Genomic DNA, 24,708 nt, shown 5'->3' with positions numbered 1-24,708 from the left:
TAGATACTCATATTTTACTAAAGTATAATTATGAAATTTTCGTTCATCTGAAAATCAACTTGTTTCTCAGCATCTTGTATACACCTTTTCTTTTCCACATGAAATAAAATAAGTTATTTTTATCTTTATCCTATTATCTGAATATTTATGATTAAATTTCTCAATTAAATAGTTTTTTAAAGTAACTATACTATGAATTTCCCAACTCACAATAGTAATTAGCATAGCATGGTGACCCTCTCCCTCTTATCTCCTCTCTCGTTGTTCCAACTCGAATCTTGTGAGAGTGAGGAAGATACAATGCACACGCCACACTTTCTTGCGCATGCTTCATCGTTCTAACCCTCAATTTCTACGCCAAATCTCCCAAAAAATCGATTCTTTGTGTATCTTTCAACAACGAAACAATGTCAATGTCAATGTCAATATCACTTCAGGCTTCCATCATCTGCAAGCACTCAATCCCCCAATCAAACCCTCTCCTCCTCTCTCTAAAACCATGCCTCTCCCCTCAATTTTTTCATTTCCCCAAAAGATCAATCGGCGGCTCCGCCAAATCATCCTCCCCCCTCAGGTCAAGATTCTTGCGGCATCGCGCCTTCTGCGCCTTGAATTCCAAAGATTTAACCGAATCGACTAGTGGTAGTAATTCCGGAGAAGCGGCCGGCGGTGTGAAGAATGAAATAAGGCTGCCGATTATGGTGTTTCTGGTGGGGGTTTTTGCGAGGCTGAGAGAGGGGTTCGAGAAGCTTCTGTATTCGGATTGGTTCAGCTGGTGGCCGTTTTGGAGGAAGGAGAAGCAGTTGGAGAGGTTGATTGCGGAGGCTGATTCCAATCCCAAGGATGCTGCTAAACAGAGCGCTCTTTTAGTGGAGCTCAATAAGCACAGGTTGCCAATATTGTTTATGATATACTAACAACTGTGAAATCATATGTGATGTGAGTTAAACAATGTCGTCTATTCTTCTTTCTGTAGTCCGGAGGCTGTCATCCAGCGTTTTGAACAGAGGGCGCATGCGGTAGACAGCAGAGGAGTAGCAGAGTATCTCCGAGCACTAGTTTCCACTGATGCGATTGCTGAGTACTTGCCCGATGAGCAATCTGGAAAACCTTCTAGTCTTCCTTTTCTGGTATGCGTCTTTAACTTTGTAGCACATAATATATCATTTAGAGTGGTCAAGATAGTTTTCGTCATTGCTCGTTCCTTTCTCAATAGTTTGAATTAGGAAACAATCTCATATTCTTCTCCACATGGATGTTTTAATGTTAATTGGGGAGAATGCCAAGATACAGTAGGATCAGGAGACAAGAACAATTAATGTTGATTGAAGTTGGGTTTTTATGGGGAAGCATCTGCCAATTTATTATCTTGTTTGTTTGTGGAATGTATTTTTCGGACTAAAAGATCTAAAAAGTTTAGTGAACTATTTGAAGTTACATTGTTGCTAAACAAACACAATTCTTCGTAGTTTGTAGAATGTCCCTTGTAACATTGTTTTTTGCACACAATTCTAGTGTCTTGGACTAACTATTGAATATTTTTCATAGTTGCAAGAGCTAAAACAGCGAGCCTCAGAGAATGAGGATGAGCCTTTCGCTAACCCTGGTGTGTCCAACAAACAGCCGTTACATGTTATGGTGGTACGTCAGAAAGAGACCTTCCAAAAATGCAGGGATCAATTACTAGAATCATAGAATGTTGAATATTCTATACTTTCATATTTCAACCATGCACCTTTTCTTTAACTCTTAACACCTTCTTTTGAACTTCAGGTGGACCCAAAAATGTCAAGCAGATCATCCCGTTTTGCTCAAGAAGTTATATCAACTATTGTGTTTACTGTTGCTGTTGGTCTCGTCTGGTATGAAATTTACTTGCTCTTCAATACGAAATTCGAATTGATGTCTTCTGATGTCATTGCTTGTTTCTGGTTCACTTTGTTGGATGAAAAGGTTGATATGATAAAGTGTAGAACTTAGATATTCATCTCACTCTTATTCCTCGGACACTGAAATATTTGTGTTTATTAAGGATAATGGGTGCCGCTGCACTTCAGAAGTATATTGGCGGCTTAGGTGGGATTGGAACTCCTGGAGTCGGTTCTAGTTCCTCGTATGCCCCAAAAGATTTGAATAAAGAAATAATGCCAGAAAATGTAAGTCTTTCTAGATCTGTTACATTCATGTGGCTTCGCTTCTAGATCAATTACATTCATGTGGCTTCGGCTGTTCAATTTTTTTATAACACATTATCATAAGTAAATTGTTTATTTGATAAAATATTGCATTGAAGCTCGTGTTTTTACTTTAGTTGGTTAGCTGAATGGTTTATTTGACAAGTGTACAACTAGTTTTCATTTGATATAAAGCACAATATAACTTTTAAAAAGTACTGTGGCAGAATGTTAAGACATTTAAAGACGTTAAAGGCTGTGATGATGCTAAAGAAGAGCTCGAGGAAGTTGTGGAGTATCTAAGAAACCCTTCAAAGTTCACTCGATTAGGAGGGAAATTACCTAAGGTTTGTCGTTTGAAAAAAAGAAATTATCTCTTCAATCTGATTTTCATCGCTCTGTCCTTTAAGAAGCCTTTGAATTTCAGGGAATTCTTCTGACCGGATCTCCTGGAACTGGGAAAACTCTACTTGCCAAGGTATGCCAGTCTATATCGTGATGAAATATCTATTTACTCTTCGAATTGTCCTCCTATCAAGCAACAACAAGTGCCCTCCCAGTGAAGGCCTCTGAGTATGACTGATATTGTTCTTTTCTAATTATTGTGTTTCCTGTAACTTGAAGGCTATAGCTGGAGAGGCCGGGGTACCTTTCTTTTACCGAGCAGGCTCTGAGTTTGAAGAAATGTAAGGGCTTGTGAAAGCAGTGGGATTTATTTTCTTTCTAACGATAACATAATGATTAATAGTACTATATTATCTTGTGCAGATTCTTCTTTATAGCCACGAGGCTAATGATCTAAGCAAGTTTTTAATATTTTCAGTTTCTAATTGGCTAGCAGTGATACTGGATTTTGCATGTTCAAGATGTTAAGTTCAATATCAGATATCCCGATACTTGGGTCGAAAATTTACCAATCTTTTTCCCATGATAGGTTTGTGGGTGTTGGTGCTCGCCGCGTAAGATCCCTGTTTCAGGCAGCCAAGAAGAAGGTACAGTGCATTCTTCTTGTTCATTCTGGTCATTGAACATCACTAAGTTGTTTATGTTGATGAATTATGCTAGATGGCGACAAGGTTTAGTCCTTAATAAATATAATGGAGAATTCTTTTCTCTGTGGCTCAGATTTTTTTGCTAGACCTACACTCATCTGTAGATAGATTTTGTCATTTCTCCATGACACATATTTTGGTTAATTATTATTTTGTGGATTAATCTTATTTATCGTGTTCAAGATCATCTTGAATAGACAGAATAGTTGAATTATAGTTTTGAATTCATGATGACTATGGATCTTGAATTTATTTAAGTGTATAGATCTTTTTTGTAGAATAGATGGACCTCTTTCCCACCTTACTTTTTGGCGGTTCTTTTGGGCACGTGATTTAAGAAAGTGGTATTTAGTGTGTTCAGTTGAGAGAGAATAAAGTAGGCGAGAAAATAAAATAAGAGAGAGAAATAAGAGGAAAGTAGGAGAGAGAATAGATGGAATACTCAAGTAATGTTGGATGGAGGGAGTACTTGGTTATATCTTTCCAGTTTATATCATGAAGTGTATTATCGTTTTTATATCTTCAGTTATCTGAGTTTGTCTGCATTTAGGCTCCATGCATCGTATTCATTGATGAGATTGATGCTGTTGGGTCTACCCGCAAGCAGTGGGAAGGTCATACAAAAAAAACACTGCATCAGTTACTCGTAGAAATGGATGGTTTTGAACAGAATGAGGTAAATTCATATAAAGAAGAATCATAGTTTCCAAGCGTGTCACACGCTTTCTAATGGGGTCGCAATATGAACTTCTTACAGGGGATTATTGTTATGGCTGCGACCAATTTGCCTGACATACTTGATCCAGCTTTAACAAGACCTGGTAGATTTGACAGGCATGTAAGTATATTTTCTCTTATTAGACATTGGTTGATGCTGGAATTAGTCCATCATTATCTATTGTGCCTAAGTAGTATTTCTCCAAGTATATTAGTCTGAAATTAGTTGAAAATTATGACACTGTTGGAACAAATTTACCGGTTGTAGACATAACAACATTTTTGGCCTGAAACAAAGTGAATCAGTACGTGATCACGGCAATCCATGCATGTGTTTTAGGCCCAATATTATTCCTATTCTTACTAGGATTAAGGCTCGCTATAATGTCTATACATAGCTGTTATATTCGTGATTACTTGTGCGTTGATTTCCCAGCAAACATCTGGTGTTGCCAACTTGCTAATAGTTTCAACTTTTCCAAGAGAATAGTATCTGAAGATATAGGCAGCACTCGACTAAATAAAAGAAGGATGTCTGACTAAAGGATATAGCATTTTCTTACTACTAAGGAAACTATATAACAAGTTTATTTCCTTATTTTGACTATTTTGGGCCTACTTTTGTCTTTAAAAAAATTTCTTGCTTTTGTTCTGTTATTCAAGTGTTTTCATGCCTTGAATTGAATCTGATCTAGAAGATCTGTTTCTAGATTGTCGTTCCTAGCCCAGATGTTCGGGGTCGTGAAGAGATATTGGAGCTCTATTTACAAGATAAACCTTTGGGGAACGATGTTGATGTAAACTCAATTGCACGTGGTACTCCAGGATTTAATGGAGCAGGCAAGTTGTAGCCAGTTGTTTTTCAACATTTCGCTAAATAAATGACTAGAGTTAAATGCGGATATATAGCTTGAAAGCTTTGAACAAATATTCTTATATTTAAGTGTTATTTCTCCTTGGGGTTCTTTATAGATCATTTCATGATTTTATCAATCGACAAAAATATAAGAAAAAGGACATTGCCCGGACTTGAAATTAGTAGGATTAGGATATATGCCATATTGTTCTTAAGAAATTATGGTTAGGACACCTAACTCGAGCCTTTTCTGGTTAACAGATCTTGCCAATTTGGTCAATATTGCTGCCATTAAAGCTGCCGTGGAAGGTGCAGAGAAGCTGAGTGCAGCACAATTAGAGTTTGCCAAAGACAGGATAATGATGGGAACTGAAAGGAAGACAATGTTTCTATCAGAAGATTCGAAGAAGGTTTTACCCATCTCTTTCATGTGTTCTTTATTTTCTTTGTGATCATTTGGTAGAGTGTGTGCGTGTGTTGTCAATGAAATTCTTGTGTTTATTACCTTCCCATCCTGTTTTTAATTGTACACTTGTCAGTGGTAAACATAAAAAATATGATATTTCTCCTCTTATGCTGATTAAATTTCTTTATGAACCAAACATGAAGATTCTGTTGGGAAATAAGCACAAGTAATCACAATCATAACGAAATAAACGCATACTAAATTGTTTACCTAGTTCGATACGATTGTATCTACGTATGGGGGAGATGCTAGGGATTTCACTATATCATTTTCTGGATACAGGTTACTAAACTATCTCTCTGTGCTTTTTTTATGTTACTTGTCTAATTCACCTAGTGATTTCAGCTTACTGCGTATCACGAGAGTGGCCATGCTATCGTTGCCTTGAACACCGAAGGTGCACATCCAATCCACAAAGCAACAATTATGCCACGAGGATCTGCTCTGGGAATGGTCACCCAGCTTCCTTCTAACGACGAGACTTCAATCAGCAAGAAGCAATTGCTGGCGCGTCTTGATGTTTGTATGGGGGGAAGAGTGGCCGAAGAGCTTATCTTTGGCAAGGAGCATGTGACTACCGGAGCTAGTAGTGATCTCAACACAGCGACCAAGCTTGCTCAGTATATGGTATTTCCCGTAACACATTACCTAGGCTGTGAAATGTACACATTTGGATGCAATATTTCTCATCTTCACTTGCAAAGGGACATCTGATTTTCTTACAATTTATTTTTATGTGATGTACAGTTCTGACAAGAGTAAAACCATCCTTTTTCTTTTCTTTTTTCCTAGGTATCAAGTTGTGGGATGAGTGATGAAATTGGACCAGTTCATATTAAGGAAAGACCTAGTTCAGAAATGCAATCTCGTATTGACGCAGAAGTATGCTTCTGTTATGTTATCTCTTGCAATTACATTTAGTAAGCTATATAGTACAGTATTTCCATATTCAATTTTCCTTCGGTTTCTCAGGTTGTCAAACTATTGCGGGAGGCTTATAATCGTGTAAAAGCCCTGCTGAAAAAGGTTAGCTTACATTGCAGGACGTGTTTTTTATTCGGCATGAGACTCAAGAAAGCGGTGTTAAGTGAGTTAAGTGTAGAGAGAATAAAGTATGAGAGTGAATAAAGTAGATAAGTAAAAAGAGAATAAAGTAAGAGAGATCAACTACTCATTTAACTTGGTTGAGAGAAATTATTGACTCATGTAACTTGGTACATACAGAAAACCAATACAAATTGACTAACATTGGACAAAGATGGTATTTTTCAAGTGTCACTCTTTTAGTTTTACAAACTCCCTCGTCCCACTCTAAGTGAGATATTTGTTTTCTTCAGATGTCCTCACACTCTAATTGACACACTTTATAATATAGAAACGTCATCATCTCTACTTTATTCTCTCTACATTCAACTCACAAAACAAAATTTTATAAAAACTCGTGCCATATATAGTATCATTTGTATTCATGCTTAAAATATATTAGCAGCCACAAAACTGTAAAAGTATACTATATCCATCTCATTCTAAGTGAAACATTTCATATTCGGAACAAAATTTTTTTCAATGTTGTTTTATGAGTTAAATGGAGAGAGTACAGAGAGCGATGTTTAGGAAACGTACATCCCCAAAAGAAAAATGTCTCATTTTGAATATGACGGAGGGAGTACAGTAGGATTTATGCATATTCCATGACTATGCTGAGTGGCCATTACTTAATTTTACATTTGTTTATGCAATGTTGAATTAATTTTACATTTGTTTATGCAATGTTGAATCTTGTGAAAAACTTGTTGCAGCATGAGAAGGCATTACATGCTCTTGCAAATGCACTTTTGGAGTACGAGACTCTTAGCGCGGAAGAGATAAAGCGTATACTCCTACCTTACAGTGGATCTGAGTTATTCGTAGAGCCGGAGCAGCAGCAGGCGGAAGAGGAGCTCGTATTGGCTTAAAGCATGGGTCTCCTAATGGGAGAGTTGTGTACAGAGGGAGGAAGGGTATAATTAGCTCATTAGCATTCCAACATTACTTAATTTAGCCATTTTTATCTCATCCCAGAATTTTTTTTGTTCTAGTTGAAGTTGGATTAGCTATACAGAATTGAAAGGTAGGTCAAATTACATTGGAAAACTGTACCCTGAAATTGGGAAATTTTGGATATAATTTATACTATGAAATACAGATTTATGGGATGTCTGTTTGCTGAGATATGTGTTCTTTTTTCTCTTACCATTCCCATTCCCATTCCCATGCCATTCACTGAGTCAAATTTAAAAGGGCATTAAAATATTCCTTGATAAAACTATCATAGAGTAGTATGATGGTATTCTTATTGAGAAACACAGTTCATATAAAAAATTGTTCTTTTTAACACTTTTTTTGTATATGAACTTTAGCTATTTTCAATCCTCGACTTCTCTTTTCATTATAGGAGTATTTTTTTTTATCTCACGGTATCTTTTATGTTTACATGGACAAAAAAGTGAAATAAAATGAAAATTAGGCACATCTTGATTAAAAAGAAAAGCAATTCAGACTAGTGAAGAAGAACAAGTCAATACCAACAACATTTCACAAATAGGCAATAAGTAGCTACCAAAATCAAGCCAGTTTTCCATTTTCCCTCAAGAGCTTCAACTTATATATCCACCACATAAAAATACAAAAGAAAAAAAATAGGAAACCAACAAATGAATGAACGATTCACAAAACCTCAGACTCGGCATATCCACATTTGAAAATAATGCAAAATGTGAGTATCAAGAATTGATCAACTTAACTTTTTGGATCTTAAAATAGTTTGATTGTTTTGCTTTGCTACATTTTCCGGGGTTTGTATTCAACGTTCGATCAACAATGCAGGTAATTTTGTCAGCATTTCCACAGGCAAAAGCACTCTCTATCAATTTGTTACAGAGCTTATGGTTTAGCTATCCTAACAGCATCTGAAAATAGCTTACAAATAGCGCCATTAGCAATATCACTACAGCTAACTAGTTCTAGTCCCAATATCATCTTATAGGGTACATTCAGTACACAAATTAGAATTCTACGGAATTGAGGATTTGGAATTGAATCATTTGTTCGGTAAAAGTGATAGTAATTAATATGCAGTGTGTGCATGTGCATGTGCAGTGCGTGCAGCGTGTGTGCAATGTGTGAAGGTGCTCAATTTTATAACTATTTGGAATTCCAATTATCTACAAATTAAAAGACAATCCAACAACATGAATTATTTACTAGCTAATGAATTAACTATAAAGATCAGATAAATGCAGCTATAAAATAATTTATTACTATGAGAACATAAAAAAACATTAATTAATTAATGAACAAATGAATTTGTTTAGATGTCTAGCTATGTGAGCAAATCCAAAAAAAGAACAATATCAAGGAAAACAACAAATGTTCGGCGAAGGTTTCGAGCCTTCGACGTCCAGGTTACTAGCCCCAAGGCCCCCCCATGCCCGAACGTGGGTCCGCCTCTGGTCCAGGCTGATAGTCTGTATACACGAAAGAATTGGAGCTGGGACCGGTAAAAGGCTGAAATCCTTGTTGATAGTCTGTATACTCGAAAGAACTAGGACCGGTTTGGCCTGCTCCTGGGTTTTGAGCAGCTGCAACATTTCCACAAGGATCAAAAGCATTTTGACCGGTATAAGCCATTTCAGGAGCGGGTCCGTGCTGATAATTTGAATACGCGAAAGAACTGGGACCGGTCTGACCAGCTCCTGGGTTTTGAGCAGCAGCAGCATTTCTGTTGAGATCAAAAGCATTTTGACCAGTATAAGCCGTTTCAGGAAAAGGTCCATGCTGATAGTTTGTATACACGAAAGAACTAGGACCGGTTTGGCCTGCTCCTGGAGCAGCTGCAGCATTTCCATTAGGATCACAAGCATTTTGAACAGGAAAACTTGTGTTTGATTGCTCCCGTCGAACCCAAGGAATCGGTTGGGCTGATTTGGAAAATACCGGCGTTGCTATCTCCAAAGACATAAACGGCTTATCACAGATGCGACAAAGAAGAGTAAGGTTGCCATACACCTTAAGATACTCAAAATGGACATTGCATCCACGGCAGAGAGTCCAAAAGGTATCGGATCTTCGGGTCCTGGCCTTCTTTGTAATTTTACTCCGCAACTTCCGGGTAGAAATTGAACTAGAAGGACCAGCAGTATGTGCTGCAGCTGATGGACCACCAGTGTGTCCTGGAACTTTCTTTTTACTTTTCCGGGGTGAAGCTGATGGAACACTCTGTCGACTTGGGCGAGTATGTGCAGAATTCCATGCCCCGCTCGGTGCTGATGAACCACCAGTATGTGTTAGGACAGTCTTTTGGACTCCCCCATATCCCCTCCTTTGGTTATACGCCACCCTATTTTCTTCATCGGATAGCAGATTCCAGGCTTCTGAAATGAGTCTAAACGCGCCATCTGCCCCAACAGAAGAATTTTTATCAGGGTGCAGCTTTAGTGCAAGCTTCCTGAACTGCTTTTTTATGGTATCGTGATCATCTGAAGGGTTCACACATAGCACTCGATACCAATCTACTTCCCCATCTATCTTCTCCCCAGATAGATACACATCCAAGGTTGTCAGCAGCTGTGTAATACCATAAAGCTCTGGATATAAAGCTTGAGCTTTCAGCGCTAACTTCTTTGCACCGAGATAATCCATCTGCTCTATCATGCTCTCAGCAATTGACTTTGCCCGGGTTGCTTCATCTTTATTGCACTCCATATTTATTATATTAAGAGGGTCAGAAAGAGCACTCAGCATAACCTGACAGCAGCTGAAGCAACCAACAGAGAAAGAGAAGAGAATTTAAGTTGAGTTGAAACATGAGTAATATTAATTGTAGAATCAAATGTTAAACAACCTAGTCAAAACAAAGTGCCATACAAGCGCAAATTAGATCCTTAATACTTCAGTGCAACTAATGTGTGAATCCCAAAGTTCTCCAAATTTCCATTTTTAGTTAGATCAGTTTGATTTCAAGAAAGGATACGAAAAAATATAAAGTAGCAGCAAACTGCGATATCCCAAGCAAATCAAGTAACGTCCGGATTTAAAGGAACTGAATTATAATACAATTCCAAATGTTTTGTTCTGTAAAAATGTATACGGGATTGAATTGGAAGGAATTGATATGAAGTGAGTGTGCAATTTGTGTGCAGTGTGTGTGAAGTGTGAAAGTGCACAAATATATAACTATATGGAATTCCAATTTTCTACTTTTGATATGGACTTGCAAATTGTGGAACTGGGAGAATTTGGAATTGTATTTAAATTCCAAATCCAAATATTTTGTGGTACCAAACATTGGATATGGAATTGAACCCTCCAGTTCCAATTCCACAATACCAAACAGAGCCTAAAATTGGGGGAAGTTTGTCCTTTCAAAATTGGATACTATTTTAGGGCACCCAGAAAAGGAATAGTTCGATGAATGAACTGACGAGCATTTTTGTTTACGTTGAGATTACATAAATAAAATTCATTACACACGGGATATAAATGCCAGTGCATCAAGAGTTCCTTTCAAACACATCGAATTTGGAAGGTTTCAAACAAGTACTCAGCAAACCAATTTAAACAGCAAAGTGGCCAAAAAGCAAACCATTTTAAACACATGTTGATAATAGCTAATTTTGCGAGCAACTACCTAATTTGCGCGCGAATAATCTATGTTATAACGGCTAATTCATCAGCTTAAATTTTACGCACAACTAATGCATTTATAGTCAATACAGAACTAGTTCCTTTCATATTTCTGTGACAATGAAATACTTATAATGACACAATGATTAGTCATTACCCAAAAAGAGATTGAAAGTTGGGGAAGTTTTGTCATTACAAAATTGGATACTGTTTTAGAGCACCCTGAAAAGAAATTAGTTCGATGTGTGAACTGATGAGCATTTTTTTTTATGTTTAGAATACATTAATTTAATTAATTACACCCGACATTTATATGCCAGTTCACCACGAGCTCCTTTCAAAGACATGTCGGAAGTTGACTAGTTACAAACAAATACTCAGCTGCAAAAACAGCAAACCGTTTTAAACACGTGTCGATATCAGTTAATGCACGCTACTGCCTAATTTGCGCGCGAATAATCTATATTATAACAGCTAATTCAACAGTTCAAATTTTACGTGGAACTAATGCATCTATATCAATGTTTATCTTGCACAAATACACATTGATTCTATACGTGACTAAATATTTCATCGACTCAGATCATGTGCCACTAATCTAACTTATAGTGACTAATTCAAACAGTTCAATTCTCAGCCTTGACTAATTCATTTCATAAGAACTGTTTCTTACGCATCTACCAATGCATGAACACAAGAATGTGAACCACTCCAGTTGAAACTGAATTTTTCATTTTCCAAGCACACCAAATTCGATTTGAATTACTATAACATCAATCCATCGTGAAAGGCACATAAAACACTGCACCACACAAGTCAATAAAGCACATTACTCCAAACCTAGTAAATTCTTCAGCAAAAAATCCCCAATCACAGCACAGACATAGAAAAACAGAAATCGTCTAAAGCAGAAAGCAGAACAGTTCAAAACCCGAGAAAGCAAAAACAAAAAACAAAATGATAGCACAAAAAACCGCAAGCAGTGGATCTGTATGATTAAACACACACATCAACTCTTACTCAATTTAACACATTAGTACAATTTAACACCAGAGATGAAAAGTTCAACATAAAAATCAAAACTTAAACATGAGAGTAAAGAAGAAGTATTACCAGTAAAGATGAGAACTTCAATCAGCTAGAGTTGAAAGCTCCTGCTTTGTGAACTTTCCTTGAAGAGCACCAAATTGAAAGGGGGGAGAAGTCAAAAACTTTCTCAAAGAGAAAAGAGAATACTGAGATATTGAAGGTTGTGAATATTGAAGGGTTTTCACAGGATTTTTATACTACAAAAATACTTCACTAGAGTTATAAATCAACCATGGTTATTACACAATTTAGCTTAACCGGAGTTACTTTTTGAACTCTCATTTTATTTTTGGAAAATTGCATTTAAATGCAAGATGACATGTAATTGGTTATTTTTGTCATTTTGTAATTTTTCAAATAAAATGATTAATCTATGTAACAGAAAGAATAGTGAATTTACAATCTTTCCACTAATTCTGAAAGATTCCTTTTCTTTGAATTAAAATAACTAATTCCATTGGCCTGGAACTATAAATTTATTAGAATCTGACTACCAAAAATTGACCAACTTAACTTTGTTTTGTATCTTTAACTTGTCTTTGGGTCTTCTGTTTTGCTGCTTTTCCAGGTTTCTTAGGGGTTTGGATTCAACGGCTGATCAACAATGCAGGTGATTTTTTCAGCATTTCCATAAGCAAAAGCACTCTGTCAGTTTGTGACCAGCTCTTACGATTTTGTTGTCCAAAAAGCATCTGAAAATAGATTATACATAGCCCCATTAGCAACATCACTATAGTTGACAAGTTCTAGTCCCAAAATCATATAGGAAAATATAAGGGTCTCAGAAAAGCTAAAGATTGCAACAGTTGATACATGCAAAAAAGTGATAATGATCCACAAAAAGATTTAACTCATCAGGTCGAACATCCCAGAGTCCATTGTAGGCAAAGCCCGTGTTGTTAGGAGCGCACCGAGGCGATTTGGTAATAATCTGGAGCGCGCGCCCCACGAATCAGGGCGCACTAATGAGTCATCAGATTAAGTTCTTAACAGGTGGATGAGATCATGAGAGTAAAATTTTACAGACTTAGATTTTACAGAGTAATAATTACTTGAGATGGTCTACCTCATTGTACATACCAAAAGAGGCCATACAATTAATATACTAATTAATACCATTCTAATTAATAGTATTATAATTATTACAAAAGTTTTCCACTAATTACTTTCATATAAGAATATTAAAATTTACATTAATTAGAGGTGCAAATAACATTAAATGAGTGTAATTACTAACACAACTATTATAATTAGTATCCTTAAAAAAGTCATAGGTGTAATTTACTGTTTTTAAATTTGGTAAATGATAATAAATAGCAATTCTCAAAGCCAAATCGTTGCTGAGGAGGATAATAATTACCTGAAGATATTTGACAGGCACCATACCTCCAAAATTGGAATCTGATGCATTGTGCATTGGGGATGTCCAGTAGCATAATCAAATCAGTGGTAATTTCCTTCTTAGGATACGTTAAAACTTTATTAGAAGTACTTACAGCTGAAAACGGTAGGCATATAACTGAAGGGAAGGAATGACAACCCAAAAGTACGGGCTGTGCTTAGAGATTAAAATACATCCATCAGTATAAAACAACAAAAAAAATTTTTGCATTACTTACATTGATAAAAACACAGATTGTGCAGAGTTGTGCCCAGGAACAACAGTATAGTCAGGTAAATGACAAAAGTAAGAATGTTGTATAATAGCAAAACACATTCTTTAATAAACAAACAAAAGGGAGTTTTTGTTAAAGAAAATAGATGAACAGCAAGGATACACAGAGGTCAGGACATCCCACTACTAATAACATAACTAATTTCTGTTACCATCATGTCATTTGCACATTGTTGTTCAGCCTATACTTATCCCGGTAAAGTATTTGCCTCAGTTGATCTATATATTGGAGTCGCTTAGCTTCTTCAGAATCTCCTTTTGAGTATTGAGTACCAACAACTTTCCGGTTCAAATTGTACTGCTTGGCAAACAGTGTAAGAGTAAAGGACGGACAGCAACCATAAGGAAAGCGATGCAGATGAGTAGTATCCAACAACTATCGACTCACGCAGATAATCACACACATATAATAAAAGGAACTTAATAAAATATTGAATCGAAAAAAACAACTCTACCAACTGTTTGACTAAATAACTGAAAGAAAAGACTAACGTAATCTCAATTAAATCCTCCGTAGGAGGCCACAGTATCTTTACCGATCAACACACTTGATCTTCTACCAGATGCCCTCTCTCAACAAGAGGTTCATCTATTATAGATGTGAACAGAGATATTTTTTCCTAACAAAAGAAATGGGACCAGTTTGGCCTGATCCTGGGTTTTGAGCAGCTGCAGCATTTCCATTAAAATCAAAGCCATTTTTACCAGAATAAGCCGTGTAATCCATTTCAGGAAGGGGTCCCTCCTGATTGTATGTATACACGAAAGAACAGGGACCGGTTTGTCCTGCTCCTGGGTTTTTAGCAGCTGCAGCATTGCCATTAGGATCGAAAGCATTTTGATCAGCATAAGCCGTTTCAGGAAGGGGTCCTTGCTGATAGTTCGTATACACGAAAGAACTGGAACCGGTTTGGCCTGATTCTGAATGTTGACCCGTATTAGCTGTTTCAGAAAGGGATCCCTGATAGTTCGTATGCACGAAAGAACTGGGAGCGGTTTGGCCTGCTATTGTGTTTTCAGCAGCTACAGCTTTTCCTTTAGGATCACAAGCATTTTGAACAGGGAAACTTGTGTTTGATATCTCTCGTCGAACCCAAGGAACCGGTTTGGCTGATTTGGAAAATACCGGTGTTGCAATCTCCAAAGCCATAAATGGCTTATTACAATTGAGACAAAGAAGAGTACAGTTGCAATACATCTTAAGATACTCAAATGCATATTGCATCCACGGCAGACAGTCCAAAGGGTATCGGATCTAACATGGTAGGAAGCCGGATTTTGAGTCCTGGCCTTCTTTGCAGTTTTACTCCGCGACTTCCAGGTAGAATTTGAACTAGAAGGACCAGCAGTATGTGCAGCGGCTGAAGGACCTCCAGTGTGTCCTGGAACATTTTGTTGACTTGGCTGGGATGGTACAGATGGAACTTTCTTTTTTCTTTTCCGGGGTGAAGCAGATGGAACTTTCTGTTGACTTAGTACAGATGGAGCTTTCTTTTTACTTTTTGGGGGGTGATGCTGACGGAACATTCTGTTGCCTTGGGCGAGTATGTGCATGCTTCCATGCCCCACACGGTGCTGATGAACTACTGGTTTGTGTTAGGACAGTCTTTTGGACTCCCCCATATCCCCTCCTTTGGTTATATGCCACCCTCTTTTCTTCATCGGATAGCAAATTCCAGGCTTCTGAAATGAGTTTAAATGCGCCATCTGCCCCAACAGAAGTATTTTTATCCGGGTGCAGCTTTAGTGCAAGCTTCTTGAACTGCTTTTTTATTGTTTCGTGATCATCTGAAGGGTTCACACATAGCACTCGATACCAATCTACTTCTCCATCTATCTTCTCCCCAGATAGATACACATCCAAGGTTGTCAGCAGCTGTGTAATACCAGAAAGCTCTGGATATAAAGCTTGAGCTTTCAGCGCTAACTTCTTTGCACCGAGATAATCCATCTGCTCTATCATGCTCTCAGCTATTAACTTTGCCCTGGTTGCTTCATCTTTATTGCACTCCATAATTGTTATATTAACAGGGTCAGAAAGAGCACTCAGCATAACCTGACAGCAGCTGAAGCAACCAACATGGAAAGAGAAGAAAATTTAGTTGAGTTGAAACATGAGTAATATTAATTGTAGAATCAAAAGTTAAACAACCAAGTCAAAACAAAGTTCAAAACAAGTTCATATGATCTGAAATCAATCATTCACACAAGTACAAAACATTCGATGTGGAATCAACGATTCGCGCCTATTTATTCTCCCTCTCCTAAAAAAGATATACAAAATTGAATTTGAAGGAATTGATATTAAGTAAGTGTGCAATTTATGTGCAGTGTGTGTGTAGTGTGTGTGCAGTGTGTGTGCAGTGTGTGTGGTGTGTAGTGTGTGTGCAGTGTGTGCAGTGTGTGTGGTGTGTGAAAGCACCCAGAAAAGGAATAGTTCATATGTGAAATGGTGAGCATTTTCGTATACGTTTAGATAACATAAATATAATTAATTACACACGGGATTTATGTGCCAGCTCATCAAGAGCTCCTCTCAAACACGTGTCGGAAGTTGACAAGTTTCAAACAAGTACTCAGAAAACCATTTTACAGCGAAGTGGCCAAAACAGCAAACCGTTTCAAACACGTGTCGATATCAGCTAATTCTGCACGCAACTACCTAACTTGCACGCGAATAATCTATGTAATTCACCAGTTTAAATTTTATGTGCAACTAATGCATTTATAGTCAGTACAGAACTAGTTCCTTTCATACTTCTGTAACCATGACATTCTGATAATGACACTATGACTAGTCATTACCCAAGAAGAGACTGAAAGTAGGGGAAGTTTTGTAATTTCAAAATAGGATATTCATTAAATGCACCCTCAAAAGAAATTAGTTCGACGTGTAAACTGATGAGCATTTTTCTTTTACGTTTGGAATACATGAATTTAATTAATAACACCCTACATTTATATGCCAGTTCACCACAAGCTCCTTTCAAAGACGTGTCAGAAGTTGACTAGTTACAAACTTATTCAGCTGCTAAACAGCAAACTGTTTTAAACACGTGTTGATAACAGCTAATGCACGCGACTACCTAATTTGCGCTCAAATAATCTATATTATAACAGCTTATTCAACAGTTCAAATTTTACATGGAACTAATGCATCTATATAAATGTTTATCTTGCACAAATGCACATGTGTGACTAAATATTTGATCGACTCAGTTCATGTGCCACTAATCTAACTTATAGTGACTAAATCAAACAGTTCAATTCTTAGCCTTGACTAATTCATTTCATAAGAACTGTTTCTTCTGCATCTACCATTGCATGAACACAAGAATGTGAACCACTCCGGTTGAAAGTGAATTTTTCATTTTCCAAGCACACCAAATTTAATTTGAATTCTTATAGCATCAATCCAATATGGAAGGCGCATGCAAAGAACATTAAAACACTGCACCGCCCAAGTCAATAAAGCACATTACTCCAAACCTAGTAAATTCTTCAGCAAAAAATCCCTAATCGCAGCACAGACTTTGAAAAACAGAAATCATCTAAAGCAACAAGTAAAACAGCTCAAAATCCAAGAAAGCAAAAACAAAAAACAAAATGGCAGCACAAAAAAAAGATCAACCAGTGGATCTGTAAGATTGAACTCACACATCAACTCTTACTCAATTTAACACATTAGTACAATTCAACACTACAGATGACAAGTTCAACATATAAATCAAAACTTAAACATGAGATAAAGAAGATGTATTACCAGTAAAGATGAGAACTTCAATCAGCTGGAGTTGAAAGCTCCTGCTTAGTGAACTTTCTTTGGAGAGCACCAAATTGAAAGGGGGGAGAAGTCAAAAACTTCCCTAAAGTGTAAAGAGAACAATGAAATTTAAATTTATCTGTAAATGGAATAAAAGGTTGTGACTATAGAAGGGTTTTCACAGGATTTTTATCCCCTCCTTCGGTTATATGCCACCCTCTTTTCTTCATCGGATACCAAATTCCAGGCTTCTGAAATGAGTTTAAATGCGCCATCTGCCCTAACAGAAGTATTTTTATCTGGGTGCAGCTTTAGTGCAAGCTTCTTGAACTGCTTTTTATGGTTTCGTGATCATCTGAAGAGTTCACACGTAGCACTCGATACCAATCTACTTCCCCATGTATCTTCTCCCCAGATAGATACACATCCAAGGTTGTCAACAGCTGTGTAATACCATAAAGCTCTGGATATAAAGCTTGAGCTTTCAGCGCTAACTTCTTTGCAGCGAGATAATCCATCTGCTCTATCATGCTCTCAGCAATTAACTTTGCCCGGCTTGCTTCATCTTTATTGCACACCATATTTGTTATATTAACAGGGTCAGAAAGAGCACTCAGCATAACCTGACAGCAGCTGAAGCAACCAACATGGAAAGAGAAGAAAATTTAGTTGAGTTGAAACATGAGTAATATTAATTGTAGAATCAAAAGTTAAACAACCCAGTCAAAACAAAGTTCAAAACAAGTTCATTTGATCTGAAATCAATCATTCACACAAGTACAAAACATTTGATGTGGAATCAATGCTTCCCCCTATTTATTTTCCCTCTCGTAAAAATGGTATACAAATTTGAATTTGAAGGAATTGATATTAAGTATGTGTGCAATTTGTGTGCAATTTATGTGCAGTGTGTGTGTAGTGTGTGTGCAGTGTGTGTGGTGTGTGAAAGTGCCCAATTCTACAACTATTTGGAATTCCAATTTTTTACTTTTGATATGGAATACAAATTGTGGAATTGTTAGGAATTGGAAGTGTATTTAAATTCCAAATCCAAATATTTTGTGGTACCAAGCATTGGATTTGGAATTGAAGGCTCCAATTCCAATTCCACAATACCGAACGGAGACTAAAAGTTGGGGAAAGTTTTGACATTTCAAAATTGGATACTATTTTAGGGCATCCAGAAAAGGAATAGTTCGACGTGTGAGCTGACGAGCATTTTCATTTACGTTTAGATTACATAAGTATAATTAATTAATCTAGGTAACAGAAATTGCATTTTACATAACTATAGGGAAAGAATAGTGAATTTACAATCTAATGACTAATTCTGAAAGATTCCTTTTTCTTTAAATTAAAATAACTAATTCCATTGGCCTGGGACTATTTATTTATTATAATCTGAGTACCAAGAATTGATCAACTTAACTTTGTTTTGTATCTTTAACTTGGCTCTGGGTCTTCTGCTTTGCTGCCTTTTCTGGGTTTCTTAGGGGTTCACATTCGATGGTTGATCAACAATGCAGATGAATTTGTCAGCATTTTCCCAAGCAAAAGTACTGCGTCAGTTTGTGACTAGCTCGTACGATTTTGTTGTCCAAACAGCATCTGAAAATAGATTACAGATAGCCCCATTAGCAATATTACCATAGTTGACAACTTCTAGTCCTAAAATAATATAGCAAAATATAAGGGACTCAGAAAAGCTAAAGATTGCAACAGTGGATACATTCAAAAAAAGTGATAATGATCCACAAAAAAAGTTTACCTCATCAGGTAGAACATCCCAGAGTCCATTGTAGGCAAAGCCTGTGTTGTTAGGAGCTCACCAAGGAGATTCAGTAAAAATCCAGAGTGCGCGCCACATGAATCAGGGAGCACTAAAGAGTGTTCAGATTAAGTTCTTAAGAGTTGGATGAGAGTAAAATTTTCTAGACTTAGATATTACTTGAGATGGTCTACCTCATTGCACACACCAAAAGCGGCCATACAATTATTATCTAATTAATACTAATCATTCTAATTATCACAATAGTCATCCACTAATTACTTTCTTATAGGAATATTAAAAGTTACATTAATTAGGTTAAATCCAGGTGCAAAGAACATTAAATGGGTGTAATTACTAACACAACAATTATAGTAATTAGTACTCTTAAAAGAGTCATAGGTGTAATTTACTGTTTTAAAATCTGGCAAATGACATTAAATAGCAATTCCCAAAGCCAAATTGTTGCTGACGAGGATATAAGTGCTTGAAAATATTTGACAGGAATCATACCTCCAAAACTTGGAATCTGATCCATAGTGCATTGGGGATGCCAAGTAGCATAATCAAAATCAATGGTAATTTCCTTCTTAGAATATTATTAAATACTTTATCAAAAGTACTTACAGCTGAAAACAGTAGGCATATAACTGAATCGAAGGAATGACAACCCGAAACTACCAGCTGTGCTTAGATTAAAAGACAATCCATCAGTATAAAACATTTTTTTTTTGCTTTTCTCTCATTGATAAAATCACAGATCATACTAAGCTTGTGCCCCGGAACAACAGTATAGTCAGATAAAGGACTTAAAAAGGAATCTTCTATAATGGCAAAACACATTCATTACAAAACAAACAAAAGGGGGTTTTTGTTAAAGAAATTAGATGAACAGCAAGGACACACAGGTCAGGACATCCCACTATAATAACATAACTTACTTCTATTACCATCATGTCCTTTGCATATTGTTGTTCTACCTATACTTATCCCAGTCAAGTATTTTCCTCAGTTGATCTACATATTGGAGTCGCTTAGCTTCTTCAGAATCTCCTTTTGAGTATTGGAGACCAACAGCTTTCGGGTTTCAGCCCCAAAATCTCCCTGAGCCATATTAAGGTTTGCTCTGTATCCATTACTATCACCAGCATCTAGTTTTACCTTTTTAAAGAACTTTTCCAAATTAGCAGGGGCATGTGATTCAGTATGTGGCCTCTTCAAGCTATCACGTGCCTGCTGAACAACATTGTCTGGTTTTTCTGCAGCAGTATTGGCTGTTTCAGGAAGGGGTCCCTGCTGACAGTTTGTATACACATAAGAACTGGGACTGGTTTGGCCTGCTTCTGGGTTTTGAGCAGCAGCAGCTTTTTTTTTAGGATCACAAGCACTTTGACCAGGATAACTTGTGTGTGAATGCTCCCGTCGAACCCAGGGAACCGGTTTGGCTGATTTGGAAAATACAGGCGGTGCTATCTCCAAAGCCAGAAATGGCTTATCACAAATGCGACAAAGAAGAGTATGGTTGCAATACATCTTAAGATACTCAAAATGAGTATTGCATCCATGGCAGACAGTCCAAAAGGCATCGGGTCTAACATGGTAGGGAGCCGGATTTTGAGTCCCAGCCTTCTTCGCAGTTTTACTCTTTGACTTCCTGGTTGAAGTTGTACCAGAAGGACCAGCAGTATGTGCTGCAGCTGATGGACCACCAGTGTGTCCAGGAACCTTCTGTTGGCTTGGCTGGGATGGTACAGAAGGAACTTTCTTTCTACTTTGCCGGGGTGATGCTGATGGAACATTCTGCTGACTTGGCTGAGTATATGCATAATTCCATGCCCCGCATGGTGCTGATGGACCACCGGTATGTGTTGGGACAGTCTTTTGGACTCCCCCATGTCCCCTCCTTTGGTTATATGCCGCCCTCTTTTCTTTATCGGATAGCAAATTCCAGGCTTCTGAAATGAGTTTAAATGCGCCATCTGCCCCAACAGAAGTATTTTTATCTGGGTGCAGCTTGAGTGCCAGCTTCCTGAACTGCTTTTTTATGGTATCGTAATCATCTGAAGGGTTCACACATAGCACTCGATACCAATCTACTTCCCCATGTATCTTCTCTGAAGATAGATACACATCCAAGGTTGTCAGCAGCTGGGTAATACCATAAAGCTCTGGATATAAAGCTTGAGCTTTCAGCGTTAACTTCTTTGCACCTAGATAATCCTTCTGCTCTAACTTGCTCTCAGCAATTAACTTTGCCCTGGTTGCTTCATCTTTATTGCACTCCATATTTATAATATTAACCGGGTCAACCAGAGCACTCAGCATAACATGTCAACAGCTGAAGCAACCAACATGGAAACAGAAGAGAAATTAAGTTGAGTAGAAATATGAGTAATATTAATTGTAGAATCAACAGTCTAAGCACCCAGGAAAAATAAAGTGACATACAAGCACAAATTAGATCCTTAATAGTACTTCAGTACAACTGATAGGTGAATCCTAAAGTTCTCCAAATTTCAATTCTTTAAGTTAGATCAGTGTGACTTCAAGAAAGGTTAAGAAAAAAAATAAAGTAGCAGCAAATATCAAGCTGTGATATCCCAAGCAAATCAAGTAGCGTCCGAATATCATATTGTGCTCCTGCAGACAATGATTAAAAGATAGTTATACCCACCGCTACTAGGTATAAGCCACAATCAATCCTAATTCTGTAGTTATTTCAAATAAACCCCAACAAGTTAAGAACATTCGAGATTGACCAAGTTTTCAATCAACTAAAGCCAATACTATTCGGTCTGTTACAATACATTAGATGTGGAATCAATCATTCACACAACTACAAAACATTCAATGTGGAATCAGTGCTTCCCCCATTTATTCTCCCTCTCGTTCCTTCCATATTTCTGTAACAATGTCATGGTGATAATGACACAATGATTACAGCCATTACTCAGAAACAGATTAAAAGTTGGGGGAAGTTTTGTCATTTCAAAATTGGATGCTATTTTAGGGCACCCATAAAAGGAATTACCAGTTAGATGTGTGAACTGACGAGCATTTTTCTTTTAAGTTTAGAATACACAAATTTAATTAATTACACCCGACATATATATTCCATTTCACCACGATCTCCTTTCAATCACGTGTCGGAAGTTGACTAGTAATAAACAAGTACTCAGCTGCAAAAACAGTAAACCGTTTTAAACACGTGTTGATAACGGCTAATTTTGCATGCAACTACCTATTTTGCGTTCGAATAATCTATTTATAACGGCCAATACATCAGTTTAAATTTTACGTGGAGCTAATGCATCTATGTCAATGTTTATCTTGCACAAATACAGATTGGTACTACGCGTGACTAAATATTTGATGCCACTAATCTAACTTATAGTGACGAAACCAAAAGGTTCTATTCTCTCTCATCCTTGACTAATTCATTTATAAAAACTGTTTCTTCTGCATCCACCATTGCATGAACAGAAGAATGTGAACCACTCCGAAGAATCCTGTTTATTTTAATTTTCCAAACACACCAAATTCAATTCGAATCTTATAACATCAATACAACGTGAAAGGCACATGCAAAGAACATTAAAATACTGCGCCACACACCTCAATAAAGCACATTACTCCACATTAGTAAGTTCTTCAGCAAAAAATCCCTAATCATAGCAAAAACCTAGAAAAGGAGAAATCGTCTAAAGCAACGAGTAAAACAGCTCAAAATCAGCTTAAAACCCTAGAAAACACAACAAAATACAAATTGACAGCACAAAAAGGCGCAAGCAATGGATCTGTGTGATTGAATACACACATCAACTCCGCTCAATTTAATACATTAAGTACAATTCAACACCAGAGATGACAAGTTCAATGTAAAAATCAAAACATAAAAATGAGATTAAAGAAGTATTACAAGTAGAGATGAGAACTTCAATCAGCTGGAGTTGAACGCTCCTGCTTTGTGAACTTTCCTTGAAGAGCACCAAATTGAAAAGGGGAGAAGTCAAAAACTCCTCCAAAGAGAAAATAGAAATCGGAAATGTAAATTTATCTGTAAATGGAATTACAAGTGGTGACTATTGAAGGGTTTTTCACCGCTTTTTATACTAAAAAAATAGTTCACTGTAGTTATAAATTAACCATGGTTATTACAAAATTTTGCTTAACTAGAATTACTTTTTTAACCTTCATTTTATTTGTAGAAAATTGCATTCAAATGCAAGAGGACACATAATTGGTTATTTTTTGTCATTTTGTAATTTTTCAAAATAAATAATTATTCAATTTAACATAAATTGCATTTTTTGCATAAATAGAGAGAAAGAATAGTGAATTTACAATTTTTTCACTAATTTTGAAAGATTCCTTTTCTGTAAATTTAAATACAAACTAGTGTCAGCCTGGAATTATTAATTTATTAGGATCTACTATTTGTTTATCAGAAAATGATGGTATTATTAGGAAACATAATTCATGAATAATATTTTCTTGATATGTTTAAAAATATTAAGAAAAATTGCTAGCATTTCAATTTTATTGATTATTTATATTCAATAAATTAATAAGTAAGAGTTATAGCAAAATAAGATTATTTTTTTTAGTTAAACTGATATTTGAGAAAAATATTAGGATTATTATTTTATACTTTCTACATCCACGTTTTAAAGTCTCGCTATTACTTCGTGCAGGTTTTAAAAAATGCTAGGGAAATTGGTAGAAAAAATTAGTAGAATGTGAATCTCACTTATATATTGATTTGATAATGGAACGCGGGTGTAGTGATTTAGTGGTGCGTGGGGTCCACTTGTCAAAATTGGAAAATAAAACATTAATTCGTGTACGGTAGAGTATCCATAATTTTAAATACAATACTATTATTTTAAATTTTGGTTGATAAATTATTAATGGAGAATATAATAACAATAATAATAAGAATAATAATAAATAGACCCTTTGTCCAAGTTTAAGCTAAACGTTTCTATTTTTGGCATGGAAATTTATATAATGGTGTTTAGTGAATGAAAGTAAATAGTAAAGTAAGAGAGTGTAAAGAGAAAGAGAGAATAAAGTAGTAGTGATAAATAAAATAAAGTAAGAATTAGAATAAATTAAGAAATGAGAAAGTAAAGTAAGAAGAGATAGAAAGATAAGTGAGTTAATTATTGTCAAAAAAATATATAGCCTCGCTTAGATTGGGATTGAGAGTTTTATTATTGTTAATATGTCGTCAAAACTAAAAGGTAGCCAACAACTTGAAAAATTAAAATGTAACCAGTGTTGACTTAAAATGGCCGTAAATGCCTCATCAATTTGGGCCTCACATCTCACTCACCTTTCTCAGCTGTAACTTATGAATTCTCGCACTATTTCTCTATATTCAATTTTATCTTAACGTACTTTTATCTTCTCTCTATCTCTTTTTCAATGTCGCCAATAAAGAATTAATTTCGTAGCTTTCTAATCTCCATTGTTGCTCTT

The 24,708-nt window shown here is 36.4% G+C and overlaps 4 protein-coding genes across 6 annotated transcripts; 1 reads left to right on the top strand and 3 right to left on the bottom strand.

Annotated features, from left to right (window-relative positions):
• Positions 1 to 200: 200 nt before the first annotated feature.
• LOC121802006 (ATP-dependent zinc metalloprotease FTSH 11, chloroplastic/mitochondrial-like) lies at positions 201 to 7,474 on the top strand. Its single transcript, XM_042201522.1, has 17 exons — positions 201 to 889; positions 977 to 1,130; positions 1,549 to 1,641; positions 1,774 to 1,862; positions 2,033 to 2,156; positions 2,402 to 2,521; positions 2,602 to 2,652; positions 2,799 to 2,860; positions 3,109 to 3,166; positions 3,777 to 3,902; positions 3,984 to 4,064; positions 4,654 to 4,783; positions 5,061 to 5,209; positions 5,611 to 5,892; positions 6,058 to 6,147; positions 6,238 to 6,291; positions 7,065 to 7,474. Exons 1-17 carry the CDS (start codon positions 408 to 410, stop codon positions 7,218 to 7,220), a joined length of 2,301 nt encoding a protein of 766 aa, XP_042057456.1. The 5' UTR covers positions 201 to 407; the 3' UTR covers positions 7,221 to 7,474.
• A 1,067-nt stretch (positions 7,475 to 8,541) lies between these two features.
• On the bottom strand, positions 8,542 to 13,977 carry LOC121802003. 2 transcript variants are annotated; one of them, XM_042201518.1, is made up of 3 exons: positions 13,379 to 13,977; positions 12,043 to 12,710; positions 8,542 to 10,060 (listed from the first exon to the last, which is right to left on the bottom strand). In XM_042201518.1, exon 3 carries the CDS (start codon positions 10,045 to 10,047, stop codon positions 8,713 to 8,715), a length of 1,335 nt encoding a protein of 444 aa, XP_042057452.1. In that variant the 5' UTR covers positions 10,048 to 10,060; positions 12,043 to 12,710; positions 13,379 to 13,977; the 3' UTR covers positions 8,542 to 8,712. The 2 variants fall into 2 exon arrangements, with proteins under 2 accessions (XP_042057452.1, XP_042057453.1); XM_042201519.1 differs by having other exon boundaries at positions 8,542 to 10,050; positions 12,533 to 13,977.
• A 123-nt stretch (positions 13,978 to 14,100) lies between these two features.
• On the bottom strand, positions 14,101 to 17,595 carry LOC121802005 (dnaJ homolog subfamily B member 14-like). The gene is made up of 2 exons (XM_042201521.1): positions 17,457 to 17,595; positions 14,101 to 15,759 (listed from the first exon to the last, which is right to left on the bottom strand). Exon 2 carries the CDS (start codon positions 15,744 to 15,746, stop codon positions 15,189 to 15,191), a length of 558 nt encoding a protein of 185 aa, XP_042057455.1. The 5' UTR covers positions 15,747 to 15,759; positions 17,457 to 17,595; the 3' UTR covers positions 14,101 to 15,188.
• Positions 17,596 to 17,950: 355 nt separating this feature from the next.
• LOC121802004 lies at positions 17,951 to 23,286 on the bottom strand. Of its 2 annotated transcripts, XR_006050722.1 has the most exons (5): positions 23,144 to 23,286; positions 20,166 to 21,562; positions 19,225 to 19,336; positions 18,886 to 19,064; positions 17,951 to 18,089 (listed from the first exon to the last, which is right to left on the bottom strand). XR_006050722.1 is itself a non-coding variant. In XM_042201520.1 (2 exons), the coding sequence occupies exon 2, from the start codon at positions 21,547 to 21,549 to the stop codon at positions 20,242 to 20,244; it is 1,308 nt and encodes a 435-aa protein (XP_042057454.1). In that variant the 5' UTR covers positions 21,550 to 21,562; positions 23,144 to 23,286; the 3' UTR covers positions 20,018 to 20,241. The 2 variants fall into 2 exon arrangements, 1 of the variants encoding a protein (XP_042057454.1); XM_042201520.1 differs by lacking the exons at positions 17,951 to 18,089; positions 18,886 to 19,064; positions 19,225 to 19,336 and having other exon boundaries at positions 20,018 to 21,562.
• Positions 23,287 to 24,708: the final 1,422 nt, after the last annotated feature.

This window comes from Salvia splendens, chromosome 5 (genome assembly GCF_004379255.2).
Source record: "Salvia splendens isolate huo1 chromosome 5, SspV2, whole genome shotgun sequence".
Lineage (NCBI taxonomy): Eukaryota > Viridiplantae > Streptophyta > Magnoliopsida > Lamiales > Lamiaceae > Salvia > Salvia splendens.
This window is presented reverse-complemented; position numbering and strand designations above follow the sequence as displayed.

What these genes read in the sequence shown, in the direction of transcription:
- LOC121802006 (XM_042201522.1), top strand. Translation starts at nt 408, where the DNA reads ATGTCAATGTCAATGTCAATATCACTTCAGGCTTCCATCATCTGCAAG. An exon ending in AGCCGTTACATGTTATGGTG is followed by an intron (nt 1,642 to 1,773) that starts GTACGTCAGAAA and finishes TTTGAACTTCAG; the next exon opens with GTGGACCCAAAAATGTCAAG. An exon ending in CTGGTAGATTTGACAGGCAT is followed by an intron (nt 4,065 to 4,653) that starts GTAAGTATATTT and finishes ATCTGTTTCTAG; the next exon opens with ATTGTCGTTCCTAGCCCAGA.
- LOC121802003 (XM_042201519.1), bottom strand. Translation starts at nt 10,047, where the DNA reads ATGCTGAGTGCTCTTTCTGACCCTCTTAATATAATAAATATGGAGTGC.
- LOC121802005 (XM_042201521.1), bottom strand. Translation starts at nt 15,746, where the DNA reads ATGCTGAGTGCTCTTTCTGACCCTGTTAATATAACAATTATGGAGTGC.
- LOC121802004 (XM_042201520.1), bottom strand. Translation starts at nt 21,549, where the DNA reads ATGCTGAGTGCTCTGGTTGACCCGGTTAATATTATAAATATGGAGTGC.